The 24,363-nt window shown below is 45.7% G+C and overlaps 1 protein-coding gene across 13 annotated transcripts in view; it reads right to left on the reverse strand.

Moving 5' to 3' along the window:
* Positions 1–8,144: 8,144 nt before the first annotated feature.
* LOC106596460 (serine/threonine-protein kinase MAK) overlaps positions 8,145–24,363 on the reverse strand; it is a 53,411-nt gene continuing 37,192 nt past the window's right edge. For all 13 annotated transcript variants that reach the window (XM_014187746.2, XM_014187759.2, XM_045714405.1 and 10 more), the window contains 6 exons: positions 23,347–23,673; positions 20,898–21,088; positions 18,810–18,880; positions 13,104–13,223; positions 10,092–10,241; positions 8,145–9,070 (listed from right to left, as the gene is read on the reverse strand). In XM_014187746.2, coding sequence (XP_014043221.2) covers positions 8,913–9,070; positions 10,092–10,241; positions 13,104–13,223; positions 18,810–18,880; positions 20,898–21,088; positions 23,347–23,673 — 1,017 coding nt within the window. In that variant the 3' untranslated portion in view covers positions 8,145–8,912. The remainder of the gene's footprint in view (positions 9,071–10,091; positions 10,242–13,103; positions 13,224–18,809; positions 18,881–20,897; positions 21,089–23,346; positions 23,674–24,363) is intronic.

The following is a 24,363-nucleotide window of genomic DNA, read 5'->3' on the forward strand; positions in this document are numbered from 1 at the left end:
CGGATTGCACAATTTGTAAAAAAAAAATATATATATATAAATAATAATATATATATAAAATATACACTGCTCAAAAAAATAAAGGGAACACTTAAACAACACAATGTAACTCCAAGTCAATCACACTTCTGTGAAATCAAACTGTCCACTTAGGAAGCAACACTGATTGACAATACATTTCACATGCTGTTGTGCAAATAGAATAGACAACAGGTGGAAATTATAGGCAATTAGCAAGACACCCCCAATAAAGGAGTGGTTCTACAGGTGTTGACCACAGACCACTTCTCAGTTCCTATGCTTCCTGGCTGATGTTTTGGTCACTTTTGAATGCTGGCGGTGCTTTCACTCTAGTGGTAGCATGAGACGGAGTCTACAACCCACACAAGTGGCTCAGGTAGTGCAGCTCATCCAGGATGGCACATCAATGCGAGCTGTGGCAAGAAGGTTTGCTGTGTCTGTCAGCGTAGTGTCCAGAGCATGGAGGCGCTACCAGGAGACAGGCCAGTACATCAGGAGACGTGGAGGAGGCCGTAGGAGGGCAACAACCCAGCAGCAGGACCGCTACCTCCGCCTTTGTGCAAGGAGGAGCAGGAGGAGCACTGCCAGAGCCCTGCAAAATGACCTCCAGCAGGCCACAAATGTGCATGTGTCTGCTCAAACGGTCAGAAATAGACTCCATGAGGGTGGTATGAGGGCCCGACGTCCACAGGTGGGGGTTGTGCTTACAGCTCAACACCGTGCAGGACGTTTGGCATTTGCCAGAGAACACCAAGATTGGCAAATTCGCCACTGGCGCCCTGTGCTCTTCACAGATGAAAGCAGGTTCACACTGAGCACATCTGACAGACGTGACAGTGTCTGGAGACGCCGTGGAGAACGTTCTGCTGCCTGCAACATCCTCCAGCATGACCGGTTTGGGGGTGGGTCAGTCATGGTGTGGGGTGGCATTTCTTTGGGGGCCGCACAGCCCTCCATGTGCTCGCCAGAGGTAGCCTGACTGCCATTAGGTACCGAGATGAGATCCTCAGACCCCTTGTGAGACCATATGCTGGTGTGGTTGGCCCTGGGTTCCTCCTAATGCAAGACAATGCTAGACCTCATGTGGCTGGAGTGTGTCAGCAGTTCCTGCAAGAGGAAGGCATTGATGCTATGGACTGGCCTGCCCGTTCCCCAGACCTGAATCCAATTGAGCACATCTGGGACATCATGTCTCGCTCCATCCACCAACGCCACGTTGCACCACAGACTGTCCAGGAGTTGGCGGATGCTTTAGTCCAGGTCTGGGAGGAAATCCCTCAGGAGACCATCCGCCACCTCATTAGGAGCATGCCCAGGTGTTGTAGGGAGGTCATACAGGCACGTGGAGGCCACACACACTACTGAGCCTCATTTTGACTTGTTTTAAGGACATTACATCAAAGTTGGATCAGCCTGTAGTGTGGTTTTCCACTTTAATTTTGAGTGTGACTCCAAATCCAGACCTCCATGGGTTGATAAATTGGATTTCCATTGATTATTTTTGTGTGATTGTGTTGTCAGCACATTCAACTATGTAAAGAAAAAAGTATTTAATAAGATTATTTCTTTCATTCAGATCTAGGATGTGTTGTTTAAGTGTTCCCTTTATTTTTTTGAGCAGTATATATATATATATATTTAAAAAATGAAGGAACATTTTTTTTATTGCACCTCCGTCTAACACCTTACCTATACACTCTACCCCCAAAAAACCCATACCACTTATTTGGCCTTTTCTCAACTTCCTGTAGATCTTCTGCACTGAAATCTCTCACATCCAAATATTTATCTGCTGCTGCAACTACCACAACTATCTTCTGTGATTTCCGCTCCATTAGTGCAGTTGATTACCATGGTTATAAATGCATGAAATTCAACCTTACTAAAATTCATTTTCTCTGGATCTCTCTCTTCAGGCCTCAATTGGGGGGCTCCCAATCAAATCCCTCATCCTTGAGTTATCCTCTATTTTTCCTTACTGCCTCAGCATATGAAACCTTCTTCCGCACTCGAACTCTGACAATCTCAACTTGTCTCTCTCTAGTACAGGGCACTTCAGACCCTCAGCTGCACAGGCGCCCCCACAGTTTACACACAGTGCTTTCTCAACCCCAACTTCACACTCCCTCTGACTATGCCCTCCTGCACACTTTCCACATCCTGGGATCTCCCTTCTACATACTGTTGCTACATGTCCAAATCCTTGGCACCTAAAGCCCCGTAGCGTTTTCGGAACAAACACCCTCACCGAATAGCTAATATACCCTAGCCTGATCTTACCAGGAAGAAACTCCACGTCAAAGCTCAGCAAGACAGACAGGGAATACTCCCTTTCACCATTTCTACTGGGTCTGTGTCTCACCAAATGGTGGGTGTCACAAACACCGGGAATCATTTTTCTCATCTTATCCACCTCTACACTCAACGATACCCCAGAGGGCATGACATAACCTATTCCCCCTCAGGAGACTGAAAAGGTTTGGGTCCTCAGATCCTCAAAAAGTTCTACAGCTGCACCATCGAGAGCATCCTGACTGGTTGCATCACTGCTTGCTATGGCAACTGCTCGGCCTCCGACCGCAAGGCACTACAGAGGGTAGTGGGAACAGCCCAATACATCACTGGGGACAAGCTTCCTGCCATCCAGGACCTCTATACCAGGCGGTGTCAGAGGAAGGCCCTAAAGATTGTCAAAGACTCCAGCCACCCTAGTCATAGACTGTTCTCTCTGCTACCGCACGGCAAGCGGTACCGGAGCGCCAAGTCTAGGTCCAAGAGGCTTCTAAACAGCTTCTACCCCCCAAGCCATAAGACTCCTGAACATCTAATCAAATGGCTACCCAAACTATTTGCATTGCGCCTCCGCCTCTTTAACACCACTGCTACTCTCTGTTTATTATCTATGCATAGTCACTTTAACTCTACCTACATGTACATATTACCTCAATTACCTCAACTAGCATCCACATTGACTCTGTACCGGTACCCCCTGTCTATAGCCTCCACATTGACTCTGTACCGGTACCCCTGTATATAGTCTCCACATTGACTCTGTACCGGTACCCCCTGTCTATAGCCTCCACATTGACTCTGTACCGGTACCCCCTGTATATAGCCTCCACATTGACTCTGTACCGGTACCCCCTGTATATAGCCTCCACATTGACTCTGTACCGGTACCCCCTGTATATAGCCTCCACATTGACTCTGTACCGGTACCCCCTGTATATAGCCTCCACATTGACTCTGTACCGGTACCCCCTGTATAGCCTCCACATTGACTCTGTACCGGTACCCCCTGTATATAGCCTCCACATTGACTCTGTACCGTAACACCCTGTATATAACCTCCACATTGACTCTGTACCGGTACCCCCTGTATAGCCTCCACATTGACTCTGTACCGGTACCCCCTGTATATAGCCTCCACATTGACTCTGTACCGTAACACCCTGTATATAACCTCCACATTGACTATGTACCGTAACACCCTGTATATAGCCTCCACATTGACTCTGTACCGTAACACCCTGTATTTATCCTCGCCACTGTTATTTTACTGCTGCTCTTTAATTATGTTATTTTTATACTTATCAATTATTTTTTTTACCTAACACTTATTTTTATTAAAACTGCATTATTGGTTAAGGGCTTGTAGGTAAGCATTTCACTGTGAGGTCTACACTTTTTGTATTCGGCACATGTGACACATACAATTTGATTTGATTTGATCTGCCTATGTAACACTTCCTCATCTGCTGTGAAAGGTAACAGAGCCGTGTTTGTCAGACCATGAGATATCTTCTCACAAAATCATCTGTAGCGTCTGAACGGTTTGGCAAACAAATTATTATGTATGCGTATTTTTCTAGCAGTATATCATGAAGAGATCTTGTTGATGTGGTTATGTTTTCTGGCATCACCGTACTGTCTATTCTCTTTAATGTCCCGTACTGTCTATTCTCTTTAATGTCCCGTACTGTCTATTCTCTTTAATGTCCTGTACTGTCTATTCACTTTAATGTCCCGTACTGTCTATTCTCTTTAATGTCCCGTACTGTCTATTCTCTTTAATGTGCTGTACTGTCTATTCTCTTTAATGTCCCGTACTGTCTATTCTCTTTAATGTCCCGTACTCTCTATTCTCTTTAATGTCCCGTACTGTCTATTCTCTTTAATGTCCCATACTCTCTATTCTCTTTAATCTCTCTCGATGGTGCAGCTGAAGAACTTTTTGAGGATCTGAGGACCCATGCCAAATCTTTTCAGTCTCCTGAATAGGTTTTGTCGTGCCCTCTTCACGACTGTCTTGGTGTGCTTGGACCATGTTAGTTTGTTGGTGATGTGGACACCAAGGAACTTGAAGCTCTCAACCTGCTCCACTACAGCCCCGTCGATGAGAATGGGGGCGTGCTCAGTCCTCTTTTTCCTGTAGTCCACAATCATCTCCTTTGTCTTGATCACATTGAGGGAGAGGTTGTTGTCCTGGCACCACACGGCCAGGTCTCTGACCTCCTGCCTATAGGCTGTCTCGTCGTTGTCGGTGATCAGGCCTACCACTGTTGTGTCATCGGCAAACTTAATGATGGTGTTGGAGTCGTGCCTGGCAGTGCAGTCATGAGTGAACAGAGATTACAGGAGGGGACTGAGTACGCACCCCTGAGGGGCCCCTGTTTTGAGGATCAGCGTGGTGGATGTGTTGTTACCTACCCTCACCACCCTCAAGGAGAGGCTGAAAATGTCAGTGAAGACACTTGCCAGTTGGTCAGCGCATGCTCGCAGTACACATCGTGGTAATTTGTCAGGCCCTGTGGCGAGCAATAGCTCGAGACTTCCTTAGATATCATGCACCAGCTGTTATTTACAAAAATACATAGTCCGCCATCCCTGTTTAAAGGGCTTACTCACATCGGCTGAGGAGAGTGTGATCACATAGTCTTCCGGAACAGCTGGTGCTCTCATGTATGTTTCAGTGTTATTTGCCTCGAAGCGAGCATAGAAGTAGTTTAGCTCGTCTGGTAGGCTTGCGTCACTGGGCAGCTCTCGGCTGTGCTTCTCTTTGTAGTCTGTATTAGACTGTTTCAAGGACAGCTTTTTTCCATCTACGTAACATTGCAAAAATCAGAAATTTTCTGTCCAAAAATGACGCAGAAAAATTAATCCATGCTTTTGTTACTTCTAGGCTGGACTACTGCAATGCTCTACTTTCCGGCTACCCGGATAAAGCACTAAATAAACTTCAGTTAGTGCTAAATACGGCTGCTAGAATCCTGACTAGAACCAAAAAATTGGATCATATTACTCCAGTGCTAGCCTCCCTACACTGGCTTCCTGTTAAGGCAAGGGCTGATTTCAAGGTTTTACTGCTAACCTACAAAGCATTACATGGGCTTGCTCCTACCTATCTTTCCGATTTGGTCCTGCCGTACATACCTACACGTACGCTACGGTCACAAGACGCAGGCCTCCTAATTGTCCCTAGAATTTCTAAGCAAACGGCTGGAGGTAGGGCTTTCTCCTATAGAGCTCCATTCTTATGGAATGGTCTGCCTACCAATGTGAGAGACGCAGACTCAGTCTCAACCTTTAAGTCTTTACTGAAGACTTATCTCTTCAGTAGGTCCTATGATTAAGTATAGTCTGGCCCAGGAGTGTGAAGGTGAACGGAAAGGCTGGAGCAACGAACCGCCCTTGCTGTCTCTGCCTTGCCGGTTCCCCTCTTTCCACTGGGATTCTCTGCCTCTAACCCTTTTACAGGGGCTGAGTCACTGGCCTACTGGTGTTCTTCCATGCCGTCCATGGGAGGGGTGCGTCACTTGAGTGGGTTGAGTCACTGACGTGGTCTTCCTGTCTGGGTTGGCGCCCCCCCCTTGGGTTGTGCCATGGCGGAGATCGTTGTGGGCTATACTTGGCCTTGTCTTAGGACGGTAAGTTGGTGGCTGGAGACATCCCTCTAGTGGTGTGGGGGCTGTGCTTTGGCAAAGTGGGTGGGGTTATATCCTGCCTGTTTGTCCCTGTCCGGGGTATCATCGGATGGGGCCACAGTGTCTTCTGATCCCTCCTGTCTCAGCCTCCAGTATTTATGCTGCAGTAGTTTATGTGTCGGGGGGCTAGGGTCAGTCTGTTACATCTGGAGTATTTCTCGTCTTATCCGGTGTCCTGTGTGTATTTAAATATGCTCTCTCTAATTCTCTCTTTCTGTCTTTCTGTCTTTCTCTCGGAGGACCTGAGCCCTACCTGGTATGATGACTCCTTGCTGTCCCCAGTCCACCTGGCCGTGCTGCTGCTCCAGTTTCAACTGTTCTGCCTGCGGCTATGGAACCCTGACCTGTTCACCGGACGTGCTTGTTGCACCCTCGACAACTACTATGATTATTATTATTTGACCATGCTGGTCATTTATGAACATTTTAACATTTTAACATTTTGACCATGTTCTGTTATAATATCCACCCTGCACAGCCAGAAGAGGACTGGCCACCCCTCATAGCCTGGTTCCTCTCTAGGTTTCTTCCTAGGTTTTTGGCCTTTCTAGGGAGTTTTTCCTAGGGAGTTTTTCCTAGCCACCGTGCTTCTTTCACATGCTTTGCTTGCTGTTTGGGGTTTTAGGCTGGGTTTCTGTACAGCACTTTGAGAATATCAGCTGATGTACGAAGGGCTATATAAATACATTTGATTTGATTTGATTTGTAATAGTTTGTAAGCCCTGCCACATCCGACGAGCATCAGAGCCGGTGTAGTACAATTCGATCTTCGTCCCGTATTGATGCTTTTCCTGTTTGATGGTTCGCCAGAGGGCATAGCGGGATTTCTTATCAGCTTCCCAGTTAGAGTCCCGCTCCTTGAAAGCGGCAGCTCTAGCCTTTAGCTCAGTGCGGATGTTGCCTGTAATCCATGGCTTCTAGTTGGGGTATGTACTTACGGTCACTGTGGGGACAACGTCATCGATTATTGATGAAGCCAGTGACTGATATGGTGTACTCCTCAATGCCATCGGAGGAATCCTGGAACATATTCCAGTCTGTGCTAGCAAAACAGTCCCGTAGCTTAGCATCTGCTTCATCTGACCACTTTTTTTATTGATCTAGTCACTGGTGCTTCCTGCTTTAATGTTTGCCTGTAACCAGGAATCAGGAGGATAGAATTATGGTCAGATTTGCCAAATGGAGGGAGAGCTTTGTACGTGGAGTAAAGGTGGTCTAGAGTTTTTTCCCCCTCTGGTTGCACATGTGACATGCTGATAGGAATGAGGTAAAACTGATTTAAGTTTCCCTGCATTAAAGTCCCCGGCCACTAGGAGCGCCACCTCTGGGTGAGCGTTTTCTTGTTTCTGCTTATGGCTGAATACAGCTCATTCAATGCGGTCTTAGTGCCAGCCTCTGTCTGTGGTGGTATGTAAACAGCTATGAAAAATACAGATGAAAACTCTCTAGGTAGATAGTGGGGTCTACAGTTTATCATGAGATACTCTACCTCAGGCGAGCAATAGCTCAAGACTTCTTTAGATATCGTGCACCAGCTGTTATTTACAAAAATACATAATCCTCCGCCCTTTGTCTTACCAGACGCCACTGTTCTATCCTGCCTGTGCAGCGTATAACCAGCCAGCTGTATGTTGATAGTGTCGCCGTTCAGCAACGACTCCGTGAAGCATAAGATATTACAGTTTTTAATGTCCCGTTGATAGTTTTATCTTCTGCGTAGGTCATCGATTTTATTCTCCAAAGATTCCACGTTTGCTAGCAGAATTGAAGGAAGTGGGAGTTTATTCGATCACCTACGAATTCTCAGAAGGCAGCCCCGCCCTCTGGCCCCCTTTTTCTCCGCCTCCTCTTCGCGCAAATCACGGGGATCTGGGGCCTGTTCCCGAGAAAGCAGTATATCATTCACGTCGGGCTCGTCGGACTCGTTAAAGGAAAAAAAGGATTCTGCCAGTCCGTGGTGAGTAATCGCAGTCCTGACGCCCATAAGTTATTTTTGGTCATAAGAGACGGTAGCGGCAACATTATGTACAAAATAAGTAAAAAAAAATAATTGGTTGGGGACACACAAAACGTCAGCCTTCTTCTCCGGCGCCATCTTAAGACAATCCACATGACTCATAAACGGGTGCAATCTAGGAATTTCAATGTTTTAAATTCACTGTTTATGTATTTTATATACACAGTAATTTGATGCCAGAATTGACATTCATGTAAAGAAACACTGACAAATGAAACCTCTCTAGACAAGCATGTCATGTATGAAAATATCCATATTCATGAAAGTTTGTCTCAGTCGACGCGTGTGTCCAGAGAATGATTCACTGTTGCTCTCTGTCAATGTACTACATTGAAATAGTTATTAATTTTGAAAGATTACACATTAAAAAAAAATATAGATATTCTCAACATTTTACACATGACTAGAAATCAAAATCATATATGGAAAATGCAAAACAATAGGTTTTTCTCCTCATACAATGACACTGAAAAGTATTCAGCAAGAAGAAAAACACTGATAAGGACTTTATCGAAGATGTTCTCAAGAAATGTCCAGACCAAGCTTTTTTTTGGGGTACTTTTTATGAATAAAACTTATATTTGATTCTCAATAGGGGGGAAACAGTTCTGCCTGTTCTAATGCCCACCAGGGTCGGAATCAATTCCATTTCAATTCAGGAAGTACACCGTCAATGGCTACTCTTCTCAGTCATACGGCTACAGTGGGATCAATGGCTACTCTTCTCAGTCATATGGCTACAGTGGGATCAATGGCTACTCTTCTCAGTCATATGGCTCCAGTGGGATCAATGGCTACTCTTCTCAGTCATATGGCTCCAGTGGCTACTCTTCTCAGTCATATGGCTACAGTGGCTACTCTTCTCAGTCATATGGCTCCAGTGGGCTGTGCTACCGGTGGCCTCCTCCGTACTTGGTGGCCCAGTCCACCCGTCCGTGTACAGGCTGGATAGTAGGAGGTCTGGACGAGGGGTTCTTCCCTCCACCGTTGCCGTTGAGGCTAGAAGATCCAGGGATCTGAGGATTCATGGACTTCCATCCCTCGTACTCTGTCAGATCAAAGTGGAGAAGTTAGAGCGGGAAGCCCCTTGTTCAGACGGGTACATCGTTGTGGAACGTTCAGATAGAAATATATTAGGTAGAACAGAGATGCTGCTATTGAATGTATAGTAAGGAATCATGTCAGCTCTATTCATGAAATGTTCGGTGCCCTCCTCAACACAACCCAGGAGTTTCATTCTGTCTCCTCAACACAACCCAGGAGTTTCATTCTGTCTCCTCAACCCAGGAGTCTCATTCTGTCTCCTCAACCCAACCCAGGAGTCTCATTCTGTCTCCTCAACACAACCCAGGAGTTTCATTCTGTCTCCTCAACCCAGGAGTCTCATTCTGTCTCCTCAACCCAACCCAGGAGTCTCATTCTGTCTCCTCAACACAACCCAGGAGTTTCATTCTGTCTCCTCAACCCAACCCAGGAGTCTCATTCTGTCTCCTCAACCCAACCCAGGAGTCTCATTCTGTCTCCTCAACCCAACCCAGGAGTCTCATTCTGTCTCCTCAACCCAACCCAGGAGTCTCATTCTGTCTCCTCAACCCAACCCAGGAGTCTCATTCTGTCTCCTCAACCCAACCCAGGAGTCTCATTCTGTCTCCTCAACCCAACCCAGGAGTTTCATTCTGTCTCCTCAACACAACCCAGGAGTCTCATTCTGTCTCCTCAACCCAACCCAGGAGTCTCATTCTGTCTCCTCAACCCAACCCAGGAGTCTCATTCTGTCTCCTCAACCCAACCCAGGAGTCTCATTCTGTCTCCTCAACCCAACCCAGGAGTCTCATTCTGTCTCCTCAACACAACCCAAGAGTTTCATTCAGGTCAACTAGGAAAATAGTTCAGAAAGACAGAGGAAGTTAAGGAAATAAAGACATGGAAGATAGAGTAGATGGTTTTTTTAAATTGAATACTGTAAATAAATGGCACGTAAACCATCTGAAGGGCGAATGACTATGGTGTCTGTCTGGTCTGTCTGTCTGGTCTGTCTGTCTGGTCTGTCTGTCTGGTCTGAGACTTACTGGCAGAGTTTCCTCCTGCGGTTGCTAGGTGATGGGTCCTGTGTCCAGCGGTTGCTAGGTGATGGGTCCTGTGTCCAGCTGATCCCATCTCCTTCTGAAACGATGACATGCTACTGCTGCCAGGGTTGTAGGTGTTACTCAGGAAGTTATCTGGAAATAAATAACACTCTTTAACTCTGCTACATCAATAAACCAAACAGCACAAATATTACAGTTAGCTATTTCTATATGTCTCAAATCAGAGATTAACTATTTACTGAATAGTCTATATGACATTACTAGGTTCATTTAGAGGAAGGCCCTAAAAATTGTCAGAGACTCCAGCCACCCAAGTCATAGACTGTTCTCTCTGCTACCGCACAGCAAGCGGTACCGATGCACCAAGTCTAGGTCCAAGAGGCTTCTAAACAGCTTCTACCCCCCCAAGCCATAAGACTCCTGAACAGCTAATCAAATGGCTACCCAGACTATTTGCATTGCCCCTCCCCTCTTTTACGCTGCTGCTACTCTCCTTTTATTATCTATGGATAGTCACTTTACCTCTACATACATGTACATACTACCTCAATTACCTCGACTAACCGGTGCCTCCGCACATTGACTATGTACAGGTACCCCCTGTATATATCTCCACCTGCTATCTGGGACAGACATTTGATCTCCTACTGCTATCAGACATTTGATCTCCTACTGCTATCAGACATTTGATCTCCTACTGCTATCAGACATTTGATCTCCTACTGCTATCAGACATTTGATCTCCTACTGCTATCAGACATTTGATCTCCTACTGCTATCAGACATTTGATCTCCTACTGCTATCAGACATTTGATCTCCTACTGCTATCAGACATTTGATCTCCTACTGCTATCAGACATTTGATCTCCTACTGCTATCAGACATTTGATCTCCCTACTGCTATCAGACATTTGATCTCCTACTGCTATCAGACATTTGATATCCTACTGCTATCAGACATTTGATCTCCCTACTGCTATCAGACATTTGATCTCCTACTGATATCAGACATTTGATCTCCTACTGCTATCAGACATTTGATCTCCTACTGCTATCAGACATTTGATCTCCTACTGCTATCAGACATTTGATCTCCTACTGCTATCAGACATTTGATCTCCTACTGCTATCAGACATTTGATCTCCTACTGCTATCAGACATTTGATCTCCTACTGCTATCAGACATTTGATCTCCTACTGCTATCAGACATTTGATCTCCCTACTGCTATCAGACATTTGATCTCCTACTGCTATCTGGGACAGACATTTGATCTCCTACTGCTATCAGACATTTGATCTCCTACTGCTATCAGACATTTGATCTCCTACTGCTATCAGACATTTGATCTCCTACTGCTATCAGACATTTGATCTCCTACTGCTATCAGACATTTGATCTCCCTACTGCTATCAGACATTTGATCTCCTACTGCTATCTGGGACAGACATTTGATCTCCTACTGCTATCAGACATTTGATCTCCTACTGCTATCAGACATTTGATCTCCTACTGCTATCAGACATTTGATCTCCCTACTGCTATCAGACATTTGATCTCCTACTGCTATCAGACATTTGATCTCCTACTGCTATCAGACATTTGATCTCCTACTGCTATCAGACATTTGATCTCCTACTGCTATCAGACATTTGATCTCCTACTGCTATCAGACATTTGATCTCCTACTGCTATCAGACATTTGATCTCCTACTGCTATCAGACATTTGATCTCCTACTGCTATCAGACATTTGATCTCCTACTGCTATCAGACATTTGATCTCCTACTGCTATCAGACATTTGATCTCCCTACTGCTATCAGACATTTGATCTCCTACTGCTATCAGACATTTGATCTCCTACTGCTATCTGGGACAGACATTTGATCTCCTACTGCTATCAGACATTTGATCTCCTACTGCTATCTGGGACAGACATTTGATCTCCTACTGCTATCAGACATTTGATCTCCTACTGCTATCAGACATTTGATCTCCTACTGCTATCAGACATTTGATCTCCTACTGCTATCAGACATTTGATCTCCCTACTGCTATCAGACATTTGATCTCCTACTGCTATCAGACATTTGATCTCCTACTGCTATCAGACATTTGATCTCCTACTGCTATCAGACATTTGATCTCCTACTGCTATCAGACATTTGATCTCCTACTGCTATCAGACATTTGATCTCCTACTGCTATCAGACATTTGATCTCCTACTGCTATCAGACATTTGATCTCCTACTGCTATCAGACATTTGATATCCTACTGCTCTCAGACATTTGATCTCCTACTGCTATCAGACATTTGATCTCCCTACTGCTATCAGACATTTGATCTCCTACTGCTATCAGACATTTGATCTCCTACTGCTATCTGGAACAGATATTTGATCCCCTACTGCTATCTGGAACAGATATTTGATCCCCTACTGGAGTGAAGGATTTTATACTTTCTCCTGATGTCATGAATAAAGGAGTGGTGTAATTTTTGACCCCTTCTTCTCTCTGACCTCCACTGATTTAGTCACCCTAATTCTGGCCATCCTACAAGGGTAAAAAAAATTAACTTTGAACGGATGATGATAGAGACATTGGTCAGAAGAAGTGTTTTTAACAGGGAAATGTCTTCCCTGTGGCTCAGTTGGTAGAGCATGGTGTTTGCAACGCCAGGGTTGTGGGTTCGATTCCCACGGGGGGGCCAGTAGAAATAAATAAATAAATAAATGAAACGTATGCACTCACTACTGTAAGTCGCTCTGGATAAGAGCGTCTGCTAAAATGACTAAAATGTAATTGGACACCCTAATGTACAGTACGTCCTTGTCAAGTGTAACTATATGCTGTATACGTATAGTATATTTAGTAAACTCCTGGCTGTACAATGAATGTCCCTACTGGGACAATAAAGCCGGACATGAATGGGATTTAACTGTACTGTATATGTGTAATAAAATAAAAATCAGTGATGTGAATTATTATTACCTTTAGTAAGTGGCAGTCCTGCTCCATGTGCCCTGGTTAAAGAGGAGTTGGCCCACACACTCCTTCCAAGCTGCTGCTGGCTTGTCAGAAAGCTGCTCTTGTTGGTCTTAGGGTTCACGCCTGGATCAGACCGAGGGAGAGAGACAACAGAGAGAAAGGACAGGGAGAGAGAGAGGACAGAGAGGACGGAGAGGGAGAGAGGACAGAGAGGGAGAGAGGACAGAGAGGGAGAGAGGACAGAGAGGGAGAGAGACGACAGAGAGAGAGACGACAGAGAGAGAGACGACAGAGAGAGAGGGAGGACAGAGAGAGAGACTTGGTTGAGCACAGGACAGGTAACAGAGATGTATCTACAGTGCAATCGGAAAGTATTCAGACCCCTTCCCTTTTTCTACATTTTGTTATGTTACAGCCTTATTCTAAAATTGATTAACTCCATTTCTTTCTCATCAATCTACATACAATACCCCATAATCACGAAGTGAAAACAGGTTTTTAGAATTTTTGCAAACGTATAAAAAAAAATACCTTACAAGTATTCAGAGCCTTTGCTATGACACTCTAAACTGAGCTTAGTTGCATCCTGTTTCTATTGATCATCCTTGAGATGTTTCTACAACTTGATTGGAGTCCAGCTGAGGTAAATTCAATTGATTGGACATGATCCTTGATGCCCTTCCAGACTCCCTCTGCCTACCCAAGGACGTCAGAGGACAAAAATCAGTTAACCACCTAACTGAGGAACTAAATTTAACCTTGCGCAATACCCTAGATGCAGTTGCACCACTAAAAACTAAAAATATTTGTCATAAGAAACTAGCTCCCTGGTATACAGAAAATACACGAGCTCTGAAGCAAGCTTCCAGAAAATTGGAACGGAAATGGCGCCACACCAAACTGGAAGTCTTCCGACTAGCTTGGAAAGACAGTACCGTGCAGTATCGAAGAGCCCTCACTGCTGCTCGATCATCCTATTTTTCCAACTTAATTGAGGAAAATAAGAACAATCCGAAATTTCTTTTTGATACTGTCGCAAAGCTAACTAAAAAGCAGCATTTGCAAATGGAGGATGGCTTTCACTTCAGCAGTAATAAATTTATGAACTTCTTTGAGGAAAAGATCATGATCATTAGAAAGCAAATTACGGACTCCTCTTTAAATCTGGGTATTCCTCCAAAGCTCCATTGTCCTGAGTCTGCACAACTCTGCCAGGACCTAGGATCAAGGGAGACACTAAAGTGTTTTAGTACTATATCTCTTGACGCAATGATGAAAATAATCATGGCCTCCAAACCCTCAAGCTGCATACTGGACCCTATTCCAACTAAACTACTGAAAGAGCTGCTTCCTGTGCTTGGCCCTCCTATGTTGAACATAATAAACGGCTCTCTATCCACCGGATGTGTACCAAACTCACTAAAAGTGGCAGTAATAAAGCCTCTCTTGAAAAAGACGAATCTTGACCTAGAAATTATAAAAAACTATCGGCCTATATCGAATCTTCCATTCCTCTCAAATGTTAGAAAAGCTGTTGCACAGCAACTCACTGCCTTCCTGAAGACAAACAATGTATACGAAATGCTTCAGTCTGGTTTTAGACCCCATCATAGCACTGAGACTGCACTTGTGAAGGTGGTAAATGACCTTTTAATGGCGTCAGACCGAGGCTCTCCATCTGTCCTCGTGCTCCTAGATCTTAGTGCCGCTTTTGATACCATCGATCACCACATTCTTTTGGAGAGATTGGAAACCCAAATTGGTCTACATGGACAAGTTCTGGCCTGGTTTAGATCTTATCTGTCGGAAAGATATCAGTTTGTCTCTGGTTTGTCCTCTGACAAATCAATTGTAAATTTCGGTGTTCCTCAAGGTTCCGTTTTAGGACCACTATTGTTTTCACTATATATTTTACCTCTTGGGGATGTCATTCGAAAACATAATGTTAAATTTCACTGCTATGCGGACGACACACAGCTGTACATTTCAATGAAACATGGTGAAGCCCCAAAATTGCCCTCGCTAGAAGCCTGTGTTTCAGACATAAACAAGTGGATGGCTGCAAACGTTCTACTTTTAAACTCGGACAAAACAGAGATGCTTGATCTAGGTCCCAAGAAACAAAGAGATCTTCTGTTGAATCTGACAATTAATCTGGATGGTTGTACAGTCGTCTCAAATAAAACTGTGAAGGACCTCGGCGTTACTCTGGACCCTGATCTCTCTTTTGAAGAACATATCAAGACTGTTTCAAGGACAGCTTTCTTCCATCTACGTAACATTGCAAAAATCTGAAACTTTCTGTCCAAAAATGACGCAGAAAAATTAATCCATGCTTTTGTTACTTCTAGGCTGGACTACTGCAATGCTCTACTTTCCGGCTACCCGGATAAAGCACTAAACAAACTTCAGTTAGTGCTAAATACGGCTGCTAGAATCCTGACTAGAACCAAAAAATTTGATCATATTACTCCAGTGCTAGCCTCCCTACACTGGCTTCCTGTTAAGGCAAGGGCTGATTTCAAGGTTTTACTGCTAACCTACAAAGCATTACATGGGCTTGCTCCTACCTATCTTTCCGATTTGGTCCTGCCGTACATACCTACACGTACGCTACGGTCACAAGACGCAGGCCTCCTAATTGTCCCTAGAATTTCTAAGCAAACGGCTGGAGGTAGGGCTTTCTCCTATAGAGCTCCATTTTTATGGAATGGTCTGCCTACCAATGTGAGAGACGCAGACTCAGTCTCAACCTTTAAGTCTTTACTGAAGACTTATCTCTTCAGTAGGTCCTATGATTAAGTATAGTCTGGCCCAGGAGTGTGAAGGTGAACGGAAAGGCTGGAGCAACGAACCGCCCTTGCTGTCTCTGCCTTGCCGGTTCCCCTCTTTCCACTGGGATTCTCTGCCTCTAACCCTATTACAGGGGCTGAGTCACTGGCTTACTGGTGTTCTTCCATGCCGTCCATGGGAGGGGTGCGTCACTTGAGTGGGTTGAGTCACTGACGTGGTCTTCCTGTCTGGGTTGGCGCCCCCCCCTTGGGTTGTGCCATGGCGGAGATCGTTGTGGGCTATACTCGGCCTTGTCTTAGGACGGTAAGTTGGTGGTTGGAGACATCCCTCTAGTGGTGTGGGGGCTGTGCTTTGGCAAAGTGGGTGGGGTTATATCCTGCCTGTTTGGCCCTGTCCGGCCCTGTCCGGGGGTATCATCGGATGGGGCCACAGTGTCTTCTGATCCCTCCTGTCTCAGCCTCCAGTATTTATGCTGCAGTAGTTTATGTGTCGGGGGGCTAGGGTCAGTCTGTTACATCTGGAGTATTTCTCTTGTCTTATCCGGTGTCCTGTGTGTATTTAAATATGCTCTCTCTAATTCTCTCTTTGTCTCTTTCTGTCTTTCTCTCGGAGGACCTGAGCCCTAGGACCATGCCTCAGGACTACCTGGCATGATGACTCCTTGCTGTCCCCAGTCCACCTGGTCGTGCTGCTGCTCCAGTTTCAACTGTTCTGCCTGCGGCTATGGAACCCTGACCTGTTCACCGGACGTGCTTGTTGCACCCTCGACAACTACTATGATTATTATTATTTGACCATGCTGGTCATTTATGAACATTTTAACATCTTTGACCATGTTCTGTTATAATATCCACCCTGCACAGCCAGAAGAGGACTGGCCACCCCTCATAGCCTGGTTCCTCTCTAGGTTTCTTCCTAGGTTTTTGGCCTTTCTAGGGAGTTTTTCCTAGGGAGTTTTTCCTAGCCACCGTGCTTCTTTCACATGCATTGCTTGCTGTTTGGGGTTTTAGGCTGGGTTTCTGTACAGCACTTTGATATATCAGCTGATGTACGAAGGGCTATATAAATAAATTAGATTTTTTTTTTTTTTTGGAAAGGCACACACCTGTCTATATAAGGTCCCACAGTTGACAGTGCATGTCAGAGCAAAAACTAAGCCATGAGGTTGAAGGAATTGTCCTTAGAGCTCCGAGACAGGATTGTATCGAGGCACAGATCTGGGAAGGGTACCAAAACATTTCTGCAGCATTGAAGGTCCCCAAGAACACAGTGGCCTCCATCATTCTTAAATGGAAGAAGTTTGGAGCCACCAAGACTCTTCCTAGAGCTGGCCACCTGACCAAACTGAAAAATCGGGGGAGAAGGGTCTTGGTCAGGGAGGTGACCAAGAACCTGATGGTCACTTTGATAGTGCGCCAGAGTTCCTCTGTGGAGATGGGAGAACCTTCCAAAAGGACAACCGTCTCTGCAGCACTCCACCAATCAGGCCTTTATGGTAAATTGGCCAGACAGAAGCCACTCCTCAGTAAAAGGCACATGACAGCCCGCTTGGAGTTTGCCAAAAGGCATCTAAAGGACTCTCAGACCATGAGAAACATGATTCCCTTTTTTGATGAAAGCCCTACAGTGAAGCATGGTGGTGGCAGCATCATGCTGTGGGGATGTTTTTCAGCAGCAGGGACTTGGAGACTAGTCAGGATCGAGGGAAAGATGAACAGAGCAAAGTACAGAGAGACCCTTGATTAAAACCTGCTCCAGGTTCACCTTCCGACAGGACAACGACCCTAAGCACACAGCCAAGAAAACGCAGAAGCTGCTCCGGTCAACTGTAGGTGATATTATTGTGAAGTGGAAACATCTAGGAGCAACAATGGCTCAGCCGCGAAGTGGTACGCCACATAAGCTCACAGAACGGGACCGCCGAGTGCTGAAGATCACCATGCGCAATGCCAAGTGGTGTAAAGCTCGCTGCCATTGGACTCTGGAGCAGTGGAAACACATTCTCTGGAGTGATGAATCACGCTTCACCATCTGGCAATCCGACGGACTAATCTGGTTTTGGCGGATGCCAGGAGAACGCTACCTGCCAGAATGAATAGTGCCAACTGTAAAGTTTGGTGGAGGAGGAATAATGGTCTGGAGCTGTTTTTCATGGTTCGGGCCCCTTAGTTCCAGTGAAGGGAAATCTTAAAGCTACAGCATACAATGACATTCTAGATGATTCTGTGCTTCCAACTTTGTGGCAACAGTTTGGGGAAGGCCCTTTCCTGTTTCAGCATGACAATGCCCCTGTGCACAAAAGTGAGGTCCATACAGAAATGGTTTGTTCAGATCAGTGTGGAAGAACTTGACTGGCCTGCACAGAGCCCTGACTTCAACCCCATCAAACACCTTTGGAATGAATTGGAACGCTGACTGCGAGCCAGGCCTAATCGCCCAACATCAGTACCCGACCTCACTAATGTTCTTGTGGCTGAATGGAAGCAAGTCCTCGCAACAATGTTCCAACATCTAGTGGAAAGCCTTCCCAGAAAAGTGGAGGCTGTTATAGCAGCAATGTTCCTACATCTAGTGGAAAGCCTTCCCAGAAGAGTGGAGGCTGTTATAGCAGCAATGTTCCTACATCTAGTGGAAAGCCTTCCCAGAAGAGTGGAGGCTGTTATAGCAGCAAAGGGCGGACCAACTCCCTAATAATGCCCATGACTTTGGAATTTTGATTTATTTATTTAACCAGGGAAGTCAGTTAAAAACAAATTCTTATTTACAATGACGGCCTATGGGAATGAGATGTTCGACGAGCAGGTGTCCACATACACTACATGACCAAAAGTATCTGGACCCTACAGGTTTCAGTACCACAGAACTTTACCAGGGAGGTATCTGGACCCTACAGGTTTCAGTACCACAGGACTTTACCAGGGAGGTATCTGGACTGGTTCAGGTAGTGCTGCTTCACTGATGACATGTTGGACTTGGGCTCTGCAAACCTACACACAATCAAACAATACATGAATCAATACAAAACTGCATGTGGAAATACTGTATAAGTGGGTGTAATTTTCAAAGACAAGAATGTATCATGTCTAGGAACTAGGAGTTTTTCTGACCACACTAGGAAAAAACAACATATTTAACTATTCTGTTGCTGGGAATCTTATTGAGACCAAGGTCTCGTCTGCAACTATGTTTGTCCTGACCATGTAACCTGGAAAAAACTAGGGGAAGAAGCAGAAGAACCTAGTCCCTATCCAGGCATGAAGAGAGGAAGAAGCAGAAGAACCTAGTCCCTATCCAGGCATGAAGAGAGGAAGAAGCAGAAGAACCTAGTCCCTATCCAGGCATGAAGAGAGGAAGAAGCAGAAGAACCTAGTCCCTATCCAGGCATGAAGAGAGGAAGAAGCAGAAGAACCTAGTCCCTATCCAGGCATGACGAGGGGAAGAAGCAGAAGAACCTAGTCCCTATCCAGGCATGACGAGAGGAAGAAGCAGAAGAACCTAGTCCCTATCCAGGCATGACGAGGGGAAGAAGCAGAAGAACCTAGTCCCTATCCAGGCATGACGAGGGGAAGAAGCAGAAGAACCTAGTCCCTATCCAGGCATGAAGAGAGGAAGAAGCAGAAGAACCTAGTCCCTATCCAGGCATGACGAGAGGAAGAAGCAGAAGAACCTAGTCCCTATCCAGGCATGACGAGGGGAAGAAGCAGAAGAACCTAGTCCCTATCCAGGCATGAAGAGGGGAAGAAGCAGAAGAACCTAGTCCCTATCCAGGCATGACGAGGGGAAGAAGCAGAAGAACCTAGTCCCTATCCAGGCATGACGAGAGGAAGAAGCAGAAGAACCTAGTCCCTATCCAGGCATGACGAGGGGAAGAAGCAGAAGAACCTAGTCCCTATCCAGGCATGAAGAGAGGAAGAAGCAGAAGAACCTAGTCCCTATCCAGGCATGAAGAGAGGAAGAAGCAGAAGAACCTAGTCCCTATCCAGGCATGACGAGAGGAAGAAGCAGAAGAACCTAGTCCCTATCCAGGCATGAAGAGAGGAAGAAGCAGAAGAACCTAGTCCCTATCCAGGCATGACGAGAGGAAGAAGCAGAAGAACCTAGTCCCTATCCAGGCATGAAGAGAGGAAGAAGCAGAAGAACCTAGTCCCTATCCAGGCATGAAGAGAGGAAGAAGCAGAAGAACCTAGTCCCTATCCAGGCATGACGAGGGGAAGAAGCAGAAGAACCTAGTCCCTATCCAGGCATGAAGAGAGGAAGAAGCAGAAGAACCTAGTCCCTATCCAGGCATGACGAGAGGAAGAAGCAGAAGAACCTAGTCCCTATCCAGGCATGACGAGAGGAAGAAGCAGAAGAACCTAGTCCCTATCCAGGCATGACGAGAGGAAGAAGCAGAAGAACCTAGTCCCTATCCAGGCATGAAGAGAGGAAGAAGCAGAAGAACCTAGTCCCTATCCAGGCATGAAGAGAGGAAGAAGCAGAAGAACCTAGTCCCTATCCAGGCATGAAGAGAGGAAGAAGCAGAAGAACCTAGTCCCTATCCAGGCATGACGAGAGGAAGAAGCAGAAGAACCTAGTCCCTATCCAGGCATGACGAGAGGAAGAAGCAGAAGAACCTAGTCCCTATCCAGGCATGACGAGAGGAAGAAGCAGAAGAACCTAGTCCCTATCCAGGCATGACGAGAGGAAGAAGCAGAAGAACCTAGTCCCTATCCAGGCATGAAGAGAGGAAGAAGCAGAAGAACCTAGTCCCTATCCAGGCATGAAGAGAGGAAGAAGCAGAAGAACCTAGTCCCTATCCAGGCATGAAGAGAGGAAGAAGCAGAAGAACCTAGTCCCTATCCAGGCATGAAGAGAGGAAGAAGCAGAAGAACCTAGTCCCTATCCAGGCATGACGAGAGGAAGAAGCAGAAGAACCTAGTCCCTATCCAGGCATGAAGAGAGGAAGAAGCAGAAGAACCTAGTCCCTATCCAGGCATGACGAGGGGAAGAAGCAGAAGAACCTACCGGTAGTTGTCGTTGTCCTGGTGTTTGTCCCTGAGAGATGCGATGCTGGGCTTCTTGGAGAAGGAGATGCCCAGGTCAGAGTCATCCACCTCGTCCCAGGTGTCTGCTGCCTTCACTGACGTCTGTCCCCACCGCTTCCTACCGCTCCTGAACCCTGACACGGTGTTCTCACACCCCGCTGGAGTGGCTTTCTGTTGGACAAGTTCCACATTAAATATTACATGATAATGATGTCATGTGTTATAGAGGACTGCAAATAAAATACTGTACAGTGTTTGACTAGGACTGCTTTTAGTTTCTCATTCCTCTTTGAGTGGTACACAATGTGGTTTTTTAAAATTTGTATTTTGTATTGTCAACCATGAAATATTTTACTGATTTACAGTTCATGTAAGGAAATCAGACAATTGAAATAAATGAATTATGCCCAAATCTATGGATTTCACATGACAGGGAATACAGATATACATCTGTTGGTCACAGAGAACTTAAAAAAAATAAAAGTAAGGGAGTGGATCAGAAATCCAGTCAGTATCTGGTGTGACCACCATTTTCCTCATGCAGCGCGACACATCTCCTTCGCATAGAGTTGATCAGGCTGTTGATTGTGGCCTGTTGGAATGTTGTCCCACTCCTCTTCAATGGCTGTGCGAAGTTGCTAGATATTGGCGGGAACTGGAACACGCTGTCGTAAACGTCGATCCAGAGCATCCCAAACATGCTCAATGGGTGACATGTCTGGTGAGTATACAGGCCATGGAAGAACTGGGACGTTTTCATCTTCCAGAAATCGTCTACATATCCTTGCGACATGGGGCCGTGCATTATCATGCTGAAACATGAGGTGATGGCGACACGACAATGGGCCTCAGGATCTCGTCACGGTGTCTCAAATTACCATAAATTAAATGCAATTGTGTTCGCTGTCCGTAACTTATACCTGCCCATACCATAACCCCACCTCCACCATGGGGCCCTATACCATAACCCCACCAAGGGCCACTCTGTTCACAACGTTGACATCAGCAAATCGCTCACCCACATGACGCCATACACTTGGTCTGCGGTTGTGAGGCCGGTTGGACGTACTGCCACATTCTCTAAAACGACGTTGGAGACGGCTTATGGTAGAGAAATGAACATTTAATTATCTGGCAACAGCTCTGATGGACATTCCTGTAGTCAGCATGCCAATTGCACGCTCCCTCAAAACTTGAAACATCTGGGGCATTGTGTTGTGTGACAGAAAACTGCACATTTTAGAGTGGCATTTTATTGTCCCCCAGCACAAGGTGCACCTGTGTTATGACCATGCTGTTTAATCAGCTTGTTGATATGCCACACCTGTTGGGTGAATGGATTATCTTAACAAAGGAGAAATGCTCACTGACAGGGATGGAAACAAATTTGTGCATCAAAATGTTAGAGAAAAAAGCTTTTTGTGCGTATGGAACATTTCTGGGATCTTTCATTTCAGCTCATTAAACATGGAACCAACACTTTACATGTTGCGTTTATATTTTTGTTCAGTGTATAATAACCCCGTTTGAGAGGACATAAGTTGCTAGACTGACAGTATATAATGTTTAACAACACATAATCTCTTTACATTGACAGTGTGTTTCTAACGGATACAAGAAGCTATTGACTTTAAAGTATATGGGGCGGCAGGTAGCCTAGTGGTTAGAGCGTTGGACTAGTAACCGAAAGGTTGCAAGATCGAATCCCTGAGCTGACTAGGTAAAGATCTGTCGTTCTACCCCTGAACAAGGCCCACTGTTCCTAGGCTGTCATGTAAATAAGAATTTGTTCTTAACTGACTTGCCTAGTTAAATAAATAAATAAATAAAATATCACAGCCTATTGTATACAATACAGTACTATCCCATTGAAGTCATTTAGCAGACTCTCTGATCCAGAGCCACTACAGTAGTGAGTCATTTAGCAGACTCTCTGATCCAGAGCCACTACAGTAGTGAGTCATTTAGCAGACTCTCTGATCCAGAGCCACTACAGTAGTGAGTCATTTAGCAGACTCTCTGATCCAGAGCCACTACAGTAGTGAGTCATTTAACAGACTCTCTGATCCAGAGCCACTACAGTAGTGAGTCATTTAGCAGACTCTCTGATCCAGAGCCACTACAGTAGTGAGTCATTTAGCAGACTCTCTGATCCAGAGCCACTACAGTAGTGAGTCATTTAGCAGACTCTCTGATCCAGAGCCACTACAGTAGTGAGTCATTTAGCAGACTCTCTGATCCAGAGCCACTACAGTACTTAAGTCATCTCCACAATGTTTGACCAGGCTGAGTGAGGATGGCTGGCTAAACCACTAACCTGTGGCTGGGTGTGTTTGACCAGGCTGAGTGAGGATGGCTGGCTAAACCACTAACCTGTGGCTGGGTGTGTTTGACCAGGCTGAGTGAGGATGGCTGGCTAAACCACTAACCTGTGGCTGGGTGTGTTTGACCAGGCTGAGTGAGGATGGCTGGTACTGGTGCTGGCTGTGTCCGTCCCAGTCTGTGTTGTGCTGAGGCTGGTGGATTTGCTGGAGGGGCTGGTGGTGGTGGACCCTGCCCTGACCCTGGGTGTGGGTTGGCTGGGGCTGGGTCTCTAAAATGGTCTGGAGATTGGCCTTACAGAAGGGGAGAGGTTTGGGCTCTGTAGAGGAAGCCTGCTGAGCTGCTGCGGTCCTGCTCTGGGCTTTGTGCTCCTCCAGGTACTGAGGTGGAGGACCCAACGCCTGGCCCACCTGGAAGTACAGGTACCTCAGAGCCTGGAACACAGTGAGTAAATCAGCATACTAATCCTCATTGATGGTGGGTCTCATTAATGGTGGGTCATTAATGAGGTTAGGGTTAACATGTATACCTGTACGGCGGTGGGTCATTAATGAGGTTAAGGTTAACATGTATACCTGTACGGCGGTGGGTCATTAATGAGGTTAGGGTTAACATGTATACCTGTACGGCGGTGGGTCATTAATGAGGTTAGGGTTAACATGTATACCTGTACGGCGGTGGGTCATTAATGAGGTTAGGGTTAACATGTATACCTGTACGGCGGTGGGTCATTAATGAGGTTAGGGTTAACATGTATACCTGTACGGCGGTGGGTCATTAATGAGGTTAGGGTTAACATGTATACCTGTACGGCGGTGGGTCATTAATGAGGTTAGGGTTAACATGTATACCTGTACGGCGGTGGGTCATTAATGAGGTTAGGGTTAACATGTATACCTGTACGGCGGTGGGTCATTAATGAGGTTAGGGTTAACATGTATACCTGTACGGCGGTGGGTCATTAATGAGGTTAGGGTTAACATGTATACCCGTACGGCGGTGGGTCATTAATGAGGTTAGGGTTAACATGTATACCTGTACGGCGGTGGGTCATTAATGAGGTTAGGGTTAACATGTATACCTGTACGGCGGTGGGTCATTAATGAGGTTAGGGTTAACATGTA

The sequence above is a fragment of the Salmo salar genome, chromosome ssa03, assembly GCF_905237065.1.
Source record: "Salmo salar chromosome ssa03, Ssal_v3.1, whole genome shotgun sequence".
NCBI lineage: Eukaryota > Metazoa > Chordata > Actinopteri > Salmoniformes > Salmonidae > Salmo > Salmo salar.